Source organism: Cyprinodon variegatus, unplaced genomic scaffold (assembly GCF_000732505.1).
Source record: "Cyprinodon variegatus isolate N-32 unplaced genomic scaffold, C_variegatus-1.0 Scaffold2373, whole genome shotgun sequence".
NCBI classification, from domain to species: Eukaryota; Metazoa; Chordata; class Actinopteri; order Cyprinodontiformes; family Cyprinodontidae; genus Cyprinodon; species Cyprinodon variegatus.
In genome coordinates this window covers 14,398-30,961 of record NW_015152826.1, presented here as the reverse complement: position 1 = coordinate 30,961, position 16,564 = coordinate 14,398, and the positions used below count along the sequence as shown (strand labels likewise).

General features: G+C 36.4%; 1 protein-coding gene across 1 annotated transcript in view; it reads right to left on the bottom strand.

Annotated features, from left to right (window-relative positions):
• Positions 1–765: 765 nt before the first annotated feature.
• LOC107080820 (alpha-1,6-mannosylglycoprotein 6-beta-N-acetylglucosaminyltransferase B-like) overlaps positions 766–16,564 on the bottom strand; it is a gene marked incomplete at both ends in the record, with an annotated part of 23,178 nt that continues 7,379 nt past the window's right edge. Inside the window, 5 exons of the mRNA XM_015369024.1 lie at positions 766–932; positions 3,702–3,818; positions 11,381–11,527; positions 11,654–11,809; positions 15,783–15,788. Of these exons, the coding sequence (XP_015224510.1) occupies positions 766–932; positions 3,702–3,818; positions 11,381–11,527; positions 11,654–11,809; positions 15,783–15,788 (593 nt within the window). The remainder of the gene's footprint in view (positions 933–3,701; positions 3,819–11,380; positions 11,528–11,653; positions 11,810–15,782; positions 15,789–16,564) is intronic.

The following is a 16,564-nucleotide window of genomic DNA, read 5'->3' as shown; positions in this document are numbered from 1 at the left end:
AACTAGAGAAATACCAGGGGCTCAGTGAACAGCTGGAAAAAAACATTTAAGGTCAAGGCATCAGTTGTGCCCGTAGTCATTTGGGCACTCGGGGCTGACCCCCAAACTTGAGGAGTGGTTACAGCAGATCTCTTGAAATACATCAAACATCTTGGTCCAGAAAAGTGCAGTTCTAGGAACAGCAAAAATACTGCGCAGAACCCTCACTCTCCCAGGCCTATGGTAGAGGACCAGAGTTTGGAAGAAACAAAGGGAGACCGCCCGCGGTGGGTGAGGAAAAGTTTTTTTTTTTTTGTTCATCCATTATCTTCTGATCTGTTAGGTTCATCCTGCATATCTCCAGCAGTCTATGGACCAAACTAGGGATACACCTAAGACAGGTTGCAAGTTGCAAGTCTGTTGCAGGTTCACACAGCGACACACAACCCTGAACACCCACACATCTGAGGACAATTTAGAGATACAAATTTACCTAACAGTCATGTTTTTGGACTGTGGGACGAAACCGGAGTACCCGTAGAGAACCCAGCATACACAGAGGGAACATGCATACCCAGTACAGAAAGACCCTGGGTCGAGGCCAACTTCATCATTTTCCAGTGTTTCATGTCATAAACAATGTATTTACAGAAACATCTAAATCAACATCAAAGTTAGGTTTCCTAAGGGGTCTTCCTGCATTTTTCACCTCAAAGCACCGTTTAATGTGTTCTGGCAATATTGCAGATTTTTAAATCAAACAGGGATTTACATAGAAAAGCATACTGTATGGATGTAGAATATAAAAACAGCCCTCTTGCTCTTGGCGTATTGGTGTATAATCTGGACCCCAAACCATCATTATGCTGAATACCCACCTGATTCTGAATATAGGCATGAACCCTTTCAAGCATTCCTTCACATGTATATTCATAGGGCAGGAACGGCTCCACCTGCAGAAAATTGATGATGATGAAGAAGAAACAGAGGAAGTCAGTGTGTTGTTGGTATGTATCTGCATGTTTAGAGCTAAACCATTGTAATTACAGCAGCTGAGCATCTACTAGTTATTCCCAGCTGACATATTCATTAGTGTAATTGTAGGAGACTTAAATCATGCCACAAGTTTCGCATAAAAATCAATGACCTAATACATCAAAGGTGGCAGTCTTGAAAATTAATTTCATTATTATATTTGGCGATGACTACATCAATAAATCATACAATGGATTAAAGATCCTGGAGCACGAGGGTGTTTTAATACAATCTGGACCATGCTTGTGCTTTTATTGGGGGGGCTTTTGACGTTTTTGGGTTCTGCTGGTAGAAAATGGTTTGAAATTTTCTGAGATGCTAATCGGTTAAACTTTTTTTTTCTCTGTTTGATACACTTGACTGAGAGGATTCACAACAAACTGGTGTCTTTCGAGACAGATAAACTACATTCGGAAGCTGTTGAAGTTTGATGAGATCAGGAATTATTTATTGAAATGATGAGCTATTTTGCCAGGTTCTCCTGTGGTAGTTTCTCACTTTAGATCCTCCTCATGGTAGCTAAACTACAACCTATAGTTCCGATCAGACCAACAGTGTTTTCCTTCATTTAAATTGATAAATGGTTCTTTTTAGTGTTCTGTTGCTTCTAGCTATCTCTTATTACATTATTTTATCCGAGTTAAATGAAATGTATCTGGCACCTCATCAGCTGTTCTCGGCTGCAATTTGCCTTTTGGGCATCTTTATATAATTGAAAGGAAGAAAAACAAATCATGTCTGGTCATTTGAATTTCTGTAAATAGAGCTTTTGTTTATGTAGGATAGAATTGTGCAGTGGAGGAAATATTAATTTGATCTGCTTTTGATTTTGTAAGTTTACACCAAGAGTACTTACTAAAGCAGTTCTTCATTTTAATGGAGACAGAAATTGAGGAAATTGAGGGGGGGAAATATATTACATTGGTTACTTGAATGATATTGTATGAAAAAGGGTATTTTACTCCCTAGAAGAAAAGCAACAAAATACCAGTACCAACACAACATGATGCTGCCCAACCTGTACTTCACAGTTGTGATGTTTTTATTTCTATTTTGTATATATCATTTTAATTGCTATTTCAAGCTAAACACTAAGATTTCAGTTTAATGAAGACAAAGGACATGTCTACTAAAAAAGAAATCCTACTTTCTAACTCAACGCACTAACGTCTGTCTTTATGCTGGTGTCAGACTAACTGCTCCTTCCTTTCTAAGCAGCCTTTAAAACGTCAGAATTTATTTTATTCTAAATTATAAATAATTTGTAGAGACTTGAATGGAATTTTCAAGATAATTCTAATCTAGGCTTGATAATTTCTAAATGTTTTACATTAATTCACATTTATTTCTTGGATACAGCACCTCTGTCCTTTGTGAGTGGTGTTATACAGTAGATAGACACTTGCATATCACAGCTTAAACAGGTGAATGCGGCACTGTAAGGCATCTGGATAAAAGCTGCCATTAAGTATGCACCATACTCTTAGAGGTGTATTCTTGATCTCTTGCCTGATTTATTTTACGTTTTGCTCGAAAGCTAAAACACTGAAAACATTGTTTGAGATTTTATAAAATGTTTTTTTTTTCTTTACTACATTTGAAATTTTAAATCAAATGTTCCACCTTTGCTTTGCTAGCTTACTTTGCATACTGTGTGCAAGAGTTGATTTAGCACCATCCAAAGGTAACACAATCCACCTATCATCACAAAATAATTACCATGTCCACACAAAAGCAAAGTCTTACCAAGCAGACTAGTTGCTTGGCAACAGAGGCTGTGGGAACTTCTCCCATTGCTCATAGCCTATAAAAAGTCAAACGCAAAGCCCCTTGAGAACTTTGAGACCTTGGCATTTTGTTGGACCGAATGCAGGATGTGATGTGTTGACGATGATTAAAGGCCTTAGTGGGTAGATTTTGTGATAGAGCCAGATAAGCTTTTTACATTGTTGACTAAAGTTGAAAGTGGCCAGCCTAATCAAAAAATCCCTCAAACCCTAATAACCTTAATAAACCTTAAATATATACAAATCATAGCATTTTTTTGTATCTATGTTTAAGATTTTATTTGTTTTTTTTTATTCATTTTTACTAGCAACAAAACATAAGTGACACCTGATTCCTGTTTGGTTTTTGTGTGTAATAATATAATCTCCAGCCTGTGCTCTTCTGCCATTATTCATTTTGCATGTCGAGTATTGCAATATCTTCCCGTTGAATCAGCACTTTAAGGTGTCTAACAGGGTTACGACTTGTACTTTGTTTTGCCTCTATCAGCAGGAAACACCTGGCTGGTAGAAGTGCAGATGCGTTTCTGCACAACGAGAAGTTTGGCAGTGACTCTGGGTTGTTCTGGTGACAGATTGAGAACAGCGTGATTGATTCATTCAATGTAATGCAAACAACGCTCGCTGCCTGTGGGGCTAGCCTTCAGAAAGCTGCTGTGTAAAACCAGGTGTGGGCACAGTTTACCAGTGAAGCCACTCAATATCTGCAACAATTAGAAGCGAAGAGAGCAGAGAGGAAGCCAGCTAAGCAGTCTGTTATAATGTCAGCTGTCAAGATTAAGAGAAGGGTCAAAAAAGTAGGTCAAAGCAAGCTGAAAGAACTCATTACAATCACAATGTGTTTTAATATGTAGCAGCATGCACTTTAGTTTAGGCAGAAAACACATGCAGTTAACGTACATCGATCTTCATGATCTCACGTATGGTTGCTTCAAATACTTCAGAGTTATTGAAGTCAATGGTGATGACATGCGGCCTGCCGATATACTCCTCTGCGTAGGGATGTTGAGAGGACACCTGTGACAGGCATAAAAAGGACTTTTTTAAAATCACAGTAAAAGTAATTTGTTCAGACTAAACTATGAAGTGTTCTTCTTAGTGGATTTTCTTATAGTCACATTTTGTCAGCTTATAGCCACAAACTTCAGTACCTTTTATTGGGATATTAATGTGATACACTAAGGCAGTAGCACAAACATTTGCAATGCATAAAAAAAAAAAAAAGCCTGTGTCAATTTTGCTATAAAAGGAAAAAAACTGAAACAAATTGTGTTCAGCCGAAACGAAAACTTTCACCTTGAGTCTCCCTCATGCTTATTACTGTAAAATGTGAGGGTAAGTTTCCACCACTTTTTAACATTATATAGATATATTTTTAAGCTGAACATATATTTTTACCTGATCACACTTTGAAAAATACCTAATTCTCATTAAAACTTTATTGCTGCAAAAGGGTAATTTCAATTACATCTGTAATTGTGTTATGTGCAATTAACAGTCATGTTAGAGTCTTTCTAAATAAAAAGATCAGATTCAAATTTTAACTACTACTCTGCCATTTTAACACACATGCATACCCTAAGGGTTCTAGTCATATACTGTAGCTTGTGTTGTGTTGTCCTGCTGGAAGTTAAGCTTTTACCCGTGTCTGAGGTCCTCCAACATGTTTTTTTCCAGCATTGCAAAGGTTTTAGCTTCATCTGTCATCCTATTAACTCAGATTCGCTTAATGTGATACTGCAACCACCATGTTTCATCAAAGTAAGAGTTTTTTTTTTTCAGAGAAAGGTTTAGTTGGTTTTCTTTCACACATTGTTTTGCATAGTAGTCAAGTTATTTTGTTTCAATGATGTCTGACCAGATAACTTCTAGCACTTGAGTGACAAATGTGACTTCCTTTGCTTTTCTTACTAAAGTTTATTTCTTTCTGGTTTTGTTATATACAAATCTTTGAAGGGAATGATTAATAATTAAAATGTTTATTACCATGTTGAAGGGGTGATTGAATGAGTGTAGTAGTAAAACACTGTGAAGTCCTTAAACTTAATAAAAACCTTTCCAAAATTAGGCCATTTAGCATGTTATCAATTCAGTTTCAATAGCAGTTAGTTGCACTAAATTTTTAATTTGAGCAAATCTAACACATTTTTTCCCAACAAAACACATTAATGTTTGGATTTGTTATCGGAGGTAATGTGAAGTGGTCAATATTTTTGCAACAAATTTCACATGTAGAAAAGCAGGCATGATGAAACTTAAACAAACCATATTTTAGTTATGCTAATGTATCAGAGCTTTTTCAGCCATCGGGTTCATAACAGCTTCTAAAACTGGGTAAATATATCCCCAGCACACTCATATAAGTTACAGCTCCTGATGCCCTTAGATAACTGCCTTAAGTAATGATTAAAAAAGTAGAGCTTTTGGAGGGTTGTTCATCTCAAGAATACATGTTCTATTTAACACAAGATAAATAAGCATTTGTTGCTTCTGAACTTAATGAATGGAAAACATTTGAGCCAACTCCACATTTATTCAGACCGAATGTCTCACCAAGTTTCCCTTTGAGGTCAAACTGTAAAAACATAAGAAAAAAATGCAAAATACTGCAGTATAAACCAAAACACTGAAGTTAAAAATGTCTATGCAAAAACCTTATAGGGACGTTTTAACAAGCTAAGCCTTTTGAATACACCGGGAAACATCGCTTTGTCTTTGCTTTTTTCCTCTTGCAACAACAATCAAAGAAGTGTTTTACAAAATACAACCTAAAGCAAGACCTGATTTGTTTATAACAAAATACTATGTTATGATTCATGATAATGTGCATTAATAAAGCAAATCTCACCATATCCGTATGTATATTTTATGGAATAATTTGATATTAAGAACATTTGATCATTACATTATCCCTATGTACTCTGTAAAGAACAAACTCAGAAGTATAAAGAAAATAATGATCATTGTTTATAAAACTTAGCTCTTTGGTAGAGCTGGACTGGACTACAGGCAGTATAAGCAAATGGTAGGGGGGCTGTAGCTCTGTTAGGGTGCACTGGGTGCATCAAGTTTTTTGTTTGTTTTCAAACAGTCTATAACTAACATGCTATATATAGTTTTATTTATTGAGTTTAACAAACCACTAGTCAAACAACACCTTGTCAGCAGTGCAGAGTATTCCAGTCGGTGCACCCTGCTACCAAGATACCAGCCAGACAGACAACACAGAGAGTGTTAGCTTAGCTTTATCAAGCACCCAGTAGCAACCAACCCAACAGACACTTCCACACACACATCAACTGGCTGGCCATCACCTCAAAATGCCCTTCTTGAAAAAATATTTACCTAGCTTGGTTTGGGATAAATATTATTCAGATATACAGATATAGTAGTCGGTATGTAAATAATAATAACAATAAAAATGTAGGAGCTGGTATAATATTATCTAAAGCGAAATATAAGACTGTCTAGTTTCAATTTCCCAATAGTAATCTAATATTGTTCAGTCATACTTGTAATAGTTGAAAAGCTTCCATTGCAATGTGTTTTGAGCTGCTATGATTAACCAAGGTCTACTCCTACTTTTTCTGTAAATATTGACAGAAGGCAGGCCTAATAAGGCTTATCATAAGTAAAACTTAAACCCATTAAATTCTTTTCAGAGGTGTTTTTTTTGTATCTTTGAAACCCAGACCAATTGGGGCTATAAAACATCTGTGTTTTATAGCTTCCTTGTTGATTCTTTCTGTGTTTAAATCATTTAGCTAAATTTCTAAGTGAGAAATAATGTTTATTGGACCTGAAATAAATTTCTGCCACCAGCAAATACTGCATTATTATTTTTGGGGTGGATTGTGGTTCTTGTCGGGAAGGGGATGATAAAACATATTTGTGTCTGGGGTGCTTAATTGGCAAGGCCCGACCCTTCTCTTTGGCTCTGCCCAATGAATAAGGAAAACTATCAAAAACAGTTATTACAATTTAGTCTTTATGTAGAATTGAGTTTTACTGCACTGAGCCTGAAAGTTGTATTTCATTCAAAACCATGGGTAATTAACCTTTTAATGTTTGTTAATATAATAATATACATGGAAATAAAAGTTTTTATGCTTTGCTTAAAAATCAAACAGTTATAAAAATAAAGGATTATAAAAAGCAGGACTAAAAATAAAAAGAATGAACTTAGAGTGAACTTAGAGGAATATGAGAGCAGCAGAATGGTGGCAGAGGTAGCTAATGCATCAGTAAGGCCATGTCAAAGATCTCTATCACCAGAATTCATTGCACCACATTCCAAAATGACTATGAAACTTGGCTGCATACAAATTATGAGGTCAAATTCATATATGGCAAGCAGAATAAAAAAGCTGCAGTTCATTTTCTGTTTTGTTCCAACTGAAGAAGTGAAGCTTGTTGGAGGATAGAGGTACATGGAAGAACTTTCAGGCAGCAGCACCAATAAAAAAAACAAAATATTTGTTCCCAAGATGTAAATAAAGTAGTAGCACAATGTCAGCTTTATGCAGATACAGTGCCATTTTTTAAACTTTATAAAGTATTACTAAGTTTTACATAAGGAGGTATATTTTATTCAAAGATAATACACAAACATTTCTTCTTTGTTATTTTATATTGAGTAGCATGCCAGTGTTAAAAAAAGACCAGTTCGCAAAGGAGGTCAATGTGACATTTGTAACAGAAAATTCTTGCAGCAGACACTGTCTTTATGATGAAAAATTATGTGATTTAATTGGTTCTGCATCTAGAAATGCTTCTACCCGAAAGCGACATCCCAGACTCTACAGACCTCAGTTAGCATGATAAATGTTAAAGTTTATGACAGTTTAATTAGAAAAAAGGAGGAACAAGTATGGCCTACTTTAGAAGGCTTTCATGAGGAGTATGTCTATTCTCCCTATACAAAAAATGTGCTGACATGTTTGCAAAGTTAGATCTTAAGAAACCACAAACATATCCTTTGAACAGATGAGACTAATATCAAGATGTGTGGATTTTATGCAAACCAAAATTCTACTGTAAATCAGCCGAGTGAGCTGAGCTCATTCGATTTAGCAAACACTCGGTATCTGTCTTACAGTTTAGACAAATTATGTAAAACTGTATTAAACCCTTTTGCAAAGTTAAATGTTAAACTAACTGAAGAGTCATTATAAATGGTTATAGTGCAAATTGAAAAGAAACGTTACTTCATTGTGGTCTGTTTTAGCAAAATTGAATAAACCTCAGCTAGAAGATTTTTGAGTTTTAGTTTACAGTGTTGTGAAAAAAACACACTCCCCACAACAGACTTAAGCAAGAACATCATGCTCTCCACACTGAAAGACCAGGGTTTCCTCTAAAAATAGGCTCTGCATTGTCCCTTCTTGTAAACAGCATTATTGTTATATTTTGTTTGCACCCTAGTCTGTCATCCAGAGTCCTTTCTATAAATCCACTCCTCAAATCCATAATCATTCCACTGGACTTCCTTCAACTGAAGATAAGATGAATGTCATAAAACAGTCCACTCAGTTTCTGACAACTGCAGTATTATCAGTCCATTGTCTGCAGATGAGGTGTTATTGTAATAAGTGTTCAAAGTGCTGTGCCATGTGTTGCTTCTGTACAGCTAACTACAGGATCAGATATTCATTATCAACATATTATTCACAAATAAACACACCAACAAATATGTACAGTTCTCTTCAGTTGTCCCCCCTCTGAACATAAACTAAGGGCTTATCTACACTTGAAGACGCTTGCATCTATGTTAAAGAGGCATCTAATTTACACACACAACAGCACACACACACATTATGATCTCGCTATATGTAGTTTCAGTTCAATTCAATTCAGTTTATTTATACAGCACCAATTCACAACACATCATCTCAAGGCACTTTACAGTTCACAAGATCATACTTTCAGATTGATTTAAAGTTTTCTATCTAAGGAAAACCAGTTGATTGCATCGACTCATTGACTCGGATGCAATCCCTCAGACTAAGCATGCTTGTAGCGACAGTGGAGAGGAAAAACTCCCTTTTATTAGGAAGAAACCTCCAGCAGAACCAGGCTCAGTGTGAGCGGCCATCTGCCGAGGCCGACTGGGGTTCAAGGAGACAGAAGCAGAGAGACAAAAAGCGACTGTAAAACACGGCCTCGTCCAGGAGACACACAGCCAGGCAGACGAGCTCTGAGCCAACTCCCAAGTAAATGTATGAAGAGAGCACATCCAGCCAGTCACAGACAACAGTGATTGTGAGGATCATGTGCTGACTTTGATTGTTCTTCAGTCACTTTCAATCCCTTCTAAGTGTGCCCTATCCCTAAAAATGACTCTAAACCTTAAGAATACCAGTGCATAGCTAACCCTAACCTTATCCTAAATTTAGTTCACAACTTAGTCCCAAACCTAACCGTTGGCAAAAAGGGAAACCAGGACCAGCAAAAAGTTTTCACTTTGGTTCAAGCGGGCCTCATTTTGATGATGTAATCTGTGAAATGGTCCTCAGTCTGATGCCTCATAGGAGCACCCAGAAACAAACACACATCCCACATACAGTCACACAGTACCCACTGGTGTAGTTTTGTGGAATTCACATGTTGTAGGTGGAGAAAAGTGGGCATAATGTTTCTTCACCACCCATATACAGGAATTAAATATTCTACAGCCAGCAATCAGAATCTGATCCCTTAGACTATAATGTTTTGGTGAAAACAGGGGTTAAAAAATGAAAGTTTTAGATAAATATTTATTCCTGCCTTTTTTATGCCAACCACTGTTGTTTATACATTTACATTTTTTTCTTCCCATTTTGTTGCATTAAATGATTGAAACCATCACTACAATCACACAAAGAATCCTTCAGTCAAAATGTTCTGCCTATTATTGTTGAGGATGGAAGTCTTAGGGTGTTTCTTGCATTGTAATTCCGGCTGAAATCTGTTTAATGGAGAAAGTCATAGTACATGACCCTCACAGTCTTTTCTTTATTTTATGTATTTCTTTCTTTATCTTCTGTATTAACTTATTTTTTTCAACTGACAGTTTGGTTTTTAAAACAGTTTTATAATGGCAACTCAAACAACAACCCCCTCACAACAGGCCAAATTAATTGGGTCCTGAACTAGTAAGAGTGTCTGCAGGACTTTCATGATGCTCAACATTGGCTAAACAACTCTGTACCAGTTAAGTAAAAAGAAATTGCATCTTTTGAGTGCTAGAAAAAGTCTAAATATCTTCAATGGTAGCTTAACTCAGTTGAAAATTTGCTGAAAGATACTACAAATCTGTCATGGCCTTTGGAAGTCTTATAATAACTGTTGTAGACAGAGGAGGGAGTGGAAGGTCAAAAGGGGGCATGGATATCCCCCAATGTGACAGCAGACAACAATGGGGCAGCAGCGTGATCCGTGACAGAGGTGGATGATAAATAGTTTAGGTGTGACAGGAGAGCCATGGGGCGAGGAAAAGTCTGGAGGTCTGTTTGTTTGGGGGCAGGATGTGATGCTTATTACTAAACCGAACCCGTAGAAAAACACATTACGTTCAACCCAATCTTCCATTGATCTCATTCTCCTTTTTTGATGGCTGTGATTTCAGACATTCTTTACAATGTGCTTCTTATAGGGTTCTACTGGAACTCCAGCTTTTCCTGCCAGTCTCCTTGTTGAGTCAAAATACCCCTCAATAATGCTCAGTTTTTTCAAGCAGTTCTCATAGATGAGTTCGAGGATTTATTGTTGGGGAAATATCTCACTCTATATGCAGCCATTGTGTTAGCACAATAGGACTTAAAAAATATGATTCAGGTACCTTTTAATGAAATTTACATCGTGTCTGGTTGGCAAAATTGAGTGCATCCCTGTCTGCAGCCTGGAAATCTCTAAAGGTGCTCTTTATGTTCCTGTGTCCACATACACATTATGCTCGTTTCCCAACTGAGAAATAGATTTATATACAGAACAAAGAAAGACCAGATAATCTTGACTGTTTCTCTAAAAAAATTAATAAGATATTTATGTTAGAGCTGCAATTCTATAACATAGATGCATGTGATTTCAGTCTCCAAATAGCCTCAGAAAGTAACATGGTCTTATGTTTCTAGCTGTAGTGGATAATTTAGCATGTGGTGCTTTTCCACCACCCTTTGCCTGTCCTTTTAAAATCTTAAAAAAAAATCTGAACAAGCTGGCAAAAAATGTTAAAAAACATTCCTTCTACCTGCATGTCTCAGAGAAGAATGTAATACTATGTTCCTGATCCATTGGTTGAGTGAACAAGGTCATAATAAAGAAACTTGACCAAGGAAAGCTTCTGCAAATAAGATCAATGTAAATACCTTTATAAACCAAAAAGACTTTTTTGCAACTCATACTTATAATATGTAAATCTATTGTTTATTTAATGTGGAATTGTCTGACCAATTAAAATGAGGTTGAATGAATCCATAGCAAAGACTGGAAATAGTGTTTTTCATAACTGCAGTATGCACCAATGTGTAATACTGGATTTGAAACAGGTTGCCTTTACTCTTTATTTCTACAATAACATGAATAATTTATTTTATACTCACCTTTCTGGAGGTGGGCTTCCCTCTGAAGAATTCATGATTGAGAGAGCTGTGAGGAGGATTAAACTTGGGTTGCAGAAAAATGCAGCCATTGGCTATCGCTTCTAAAGGAGCCGGGCCTTCATATGGGAAGCCAAATCCAATGAATAGCTTACAAGAAAAACAGACAGAAGATGTTTTGTGAATACATACCTTATGGATGCTTACTTACTTAAGTCAAATTCATATATGCATAAAGCAAATTCAATTACTGAATAATCAATAATTTTGACTGACCTTTGCCTTTCTGAGGAGCTGCTGCAGCTCCTGCTGAGGTAACAGACCATGATTCTTAACAAAAGCAGGGACCTCTGGGGGGCGCTGCGTCTCAAAGTACACAGTACCATGGATATCCATGTAACGATGCAGGATTGCCAGGAAATTTTCTTTACCCTTGAAGATCAAGAATAAAGAAAATAGATAATCTCTTGAAAGAGCTGCAGTCAGTTAATACAATGGTTCTTGTGTGCAGTAAAAAATATAGTTAACAATGTTTTTGATTAACTACATTATTATATCATATCATTTGTTCAGTCTTTAAAAGCCCACAACCAAATCTATGGAAAATTGTATTTTCTTAGCCACATTGTATTCATTTCAATCTAATTGAAAGCAATTAATTAACTGAAAAATATTATGTGCATATATTAGGGAGATATTTTAGTGCAGCTATTAAATCTATATAAACAAAACAAAACAAAACACTTTTAAAAGGTTTCCATAAAAAAAACTAAATCAGAGAATGCAATTAACGTATGTCTTCGGCTAATATTTAAATATTTATTCTACAGTTTATTTGATTATTGGTTACATTATTTGATTTAAAAGAGTATTTTAATGTAAATTCCAATCAAATACACCTAACTGGTATTACTTATACTGTATATTTAGCATTAGCCTTATGGATTAATTTATTTGTATATTTGTATAAACTAATGTAATAAACTACATAAATGCTATAGCTCCAGCGGTTTTAAAAAGGATCTTTAAGACAGTAGTCTTTGCTTTTATATGTCCATTCTTGTTTGTGTTAAAACTGTAGTATATTGACTTTATTCCCTGTAAATTGCTTGTTTTGCTGCACCACTCCCACTTTGACCATATAAATGAGCAGGACTGATCTATGAAATGATTGCACACACAGTTACTTTGGAATGGATAAAAGCCTGAAGTCAATGATAGTTGAAATGAGGATAAGAAGGAAATGTACTGAGATGAGTTTACCCTTGTCTACACCTTCACCATCTTGTCGATAACCACCCCAGTATTTGCGGAGTTTTATGACAAAAAGTAATATCAGTGCTTGTGCCTTGTGTTATATCGCTGGTGTCATTTAATTGAACATATTAACCGGAAAAAATAAAAAAAAAATGCCTTTGCTGAAATATTGCAAAAATGTATGCCTCAGAGACATAAATCATTTATACACGCCACTGAAGTGTTATCCCATTGGTATGTATTAGAGAATAATAATAAAGATACTTTATTGTTCGTTTTGTTTTTTTACATGCCATAACCATGGATATGTGTCTTAACAAATATTAAATATGAGGTTTTAGTGAACAATTTAAATCAATTATTTTCAGATTAATCACCATGCAAATAACAACTGTAATTATAAAAATAACACTAATCAGAATATTATAAATTTTTATTGACCTACTCAGGTTAAATTCATATTTATACAAAAATATTTACAATATTTACTGATGTGTGTGTCCAGCACCTCACTAATTACAGAGGCAGGTCTCAACCACTCACAGACATCAATACCTCCTATAGGCTGAGGAGCTCCTTCATTTTCATGCATGTTTTAAAACTGTGATAGACAATGGTACCACAATTTCCCCTCTCCTTTTTGATACAGACCATACACTCAATGCTGTGGTAGAAAAAATAAGACAGATTATTGGTCTGTGAAGGTCAAGCATGTCAACAGAGGATACTATTGTCACACCCGTGACACATCTTGATAAGAGACAGACCAGCGTAAGACAGCTGTCCACGTTATTAAGCAAATTCTAACTCTGTCCTAACATATTACAGTATGCGACTGAATCAAAAGGCGTTTCTCAATTCACAAGAACGCGAGTACATACTCGCGTTTTCGTCAAGTCCGTTCTTGGCGAGAACGCAGGAAGATCGGACTTGACGAGAACGCAAGCACGCAAGCACGTATGTGTATTGGAGCAGAAGCGTACTCGTGACGTCATCACAGGCAACGTTGTTTAGCATTTCTTTAACTGTCAAAACTTTTTATTCCCTACACAAAACATTTTGAAAACAATATTTTTAATTTCTAAAGCTTAAAAAACATTAAAAAAAATTACCGAACCGCAAAAAACCGCCATCAGAACGAGCGGTAGTTCACACATAACTAGACCGAGAGAATTGCAGTACAGACAGGGTAAATTTAGCCCTGGCTGCGGTTACCCTCGGAGGTCTGCTGGTCACTCTGGTCCGCTCAACGTCGGACTTTTTTTTTAATTTCGCACTAACTCTGTAGACAGACCACACAGGGAGGCTTAAATGTATAATGTTATCGCCTCAAACGATTTCAAAACGTACTTTTGAAGAACAACAGCAGCAGAAAAGGGAATGTTTAACTTAACACTGTGAGCGCTGTCTCGAATCAAGCTGCGGCCGCGGGGCATTCTGGGAAAGCGGTCAGTCTGAAGAACGCACAAGTCTGCTCTGATGCATGCTCGATAAAGAGGGCGGGGTGAGAACAGCATCCGGGGATTTGATGCGTTCTCGATCTGGCGTTCTTGAGAATTGGAACGGTACTCGGGCTGAGGCTGATGACGTGTCACGAGTACACGAGCACACGAGAATGCTCAAGAACGCATATTGAGAAACGGTGAATGTCTTGATGATTGACCATCTACAGATTGGGGCATAACTGACATATCTTCTTGGTTTCAGCACTGGGGCCCATTAAGGTTGTATACTCACTTCTTTTGGATACTTTATCTACATACATGACTGTATCTCCACCCACCCCAAAATCATATGATGACATTTACTAAATTAAACCAAGAGACTGAAAATAGCTCTTCCACCAAGTCAGCCGTGTTTGTTTTGCTTTATCCTGTTGCTTCTGGTTGACCTCACAGATATGACTACAATTTAATGGTTTGAAACATTTCTGCCTGCGTTTATTGTCTTTGGGCAAAATTTATTTTCAGGAGCTTATAAATTCACAAATCTCACAGCAATTCAGCTTGCTTGGAAGGTAAGGTCAGAGGGCCCAGTGGCACCTGCGTATAGCAACCTTACTTCTGTCAGTGAGCCACAGGGCAGCTGTGGTGCAATATAGCTTAAACACCATTAAAGTGTGTGTGAATCGGTCAGTAACTGAATGCAGTGTGAAGTACTTTATTTAAGTCCCCCGACTTGAAAAAAGGGGCTATATAAGTACAGAACATGTACTGTTTATAGTTGAAACTTGGACACAAATAAAAACACGACAAACTTAGCTTCAGAATGTGTTAAAGCAGGCTAAAATTAAGCTATTTAACTGGATCTAGCCTCCACTCTATAAAAAAATGAGTACACCAAGTGTCATGGTTTTGGTTCTGTTTAAGTTTTCTTTTTCAGTTTTCATTGATTTCATTTCCAATTTGTGTTAAACTAGTTGTTTTTGGTTGTATTTGAGTTCTTGTGAATTTCTTGTTTACCCTCTATTGTCACCTTGTGTCAGTCTCCTTCCCGTAGCTCCCTTCTAGATGCTTCCATCCACCCCTGTTCCTCATCTGCTGATTAGCCCAGTCTTTGTTCAGTCTTCTATTTATTCTTTATTGTTTTATTCTTTGGACTTTACCTTCTGCCAAAAAACTAATCTCTGCCTCCTTCCATCTCTGCATTTGGGACATCTTCAAACCTCCACTTAACCTGACACCAAGCAGGTCCATACCAACGAGTCAAAATGAATGTATTTATCAACATCATAGCAGATAAATAACTGAGATCCTTAAACCAAAAATTTATTTACTGTGATAAAGGTTTGTAGATTTTCTAGTAAATAAGGGGCAATTTACCAAAAAACTCATGAAGTTGTGAGCATATCAGACACTTGAATCTTTAGTAGTAAAAAAAAAATTGTATACTGGGGTCCTGTTTTTAAAATGATTGCACTTTTTGAATGAGTCACTGTGAATGCATCATTAGAAGTCCCTAATTATACAATAGTCAATTTATACTGTATAATTCCTCATTAGAACTAAAGTTCTTTGTACAAACTTTCATTTGCTTTGATAACCAGTTAAAGTAGAGAAATTCGTATTTTGTAGGCATCAATATTTCTACTAAAACCCTACTTTGATAAAATAGTTTGGAGAATCAATAACTAAGCAACAATACTTACTTGAAGCTTTGTAGGTCCATCAATAATATGTCCGGAAAAGTACAGAAAGAACAGTACATTTTGAAAGCAGGAAAAAGAGAAGTAAAAAGAAAAAAAAGAAAAATTAGGAGAAAAACAAAATATTTAGCATTTATTGTATTATATACATCAGCAAAACTGGTATTTCTAACTTGGCCCTAAACATGAGGTAAAGCAAGGTAATCTTAGAGGGAACTGTTACTCCTGCACTCTAGCTCTGACACTGAAAATCCTCAGATTCACCAAAGTTACACTGCTGCTCACATTGCTCGGAGGAACAAGGAAGGCTTTGGCAGTGAAGGAACAAAGCTGCTGCCGGTTTCAAGCAAAAAAAAACAACCCTTCAGGGAGGCAGCAGCACGTCGAAGTTGCAGGAGGAGTGAGAGAGAATGGCAGAAGCTTGGAGGGAAACTTTACTCCAAACAAGTGCAAGTGTTCCTCCAGCATCACACTTCAGACCTGATTCTTAGAGGAACATCAGTATCTCAGTATCAGGGATACAGGGAATGTAAAATCCCATGGGTTTTACAGCTACTGAAACAAAATCTCATTATTTATCACATATAATATATCTCTTAGAGCCGTGTCCTTATAATGTCCTTACCTTGGGATACAGAGATTTGGAAAAATTTTGAAACCACTTGCATTTTTGCACATTTGGTCATTCAACAACCACTTACTGTAACTCAGTATATTATAACATAACTCTATATAATGAAATAACACCAAGCAGGACATAAGTTAAAACAAACACACACACACAC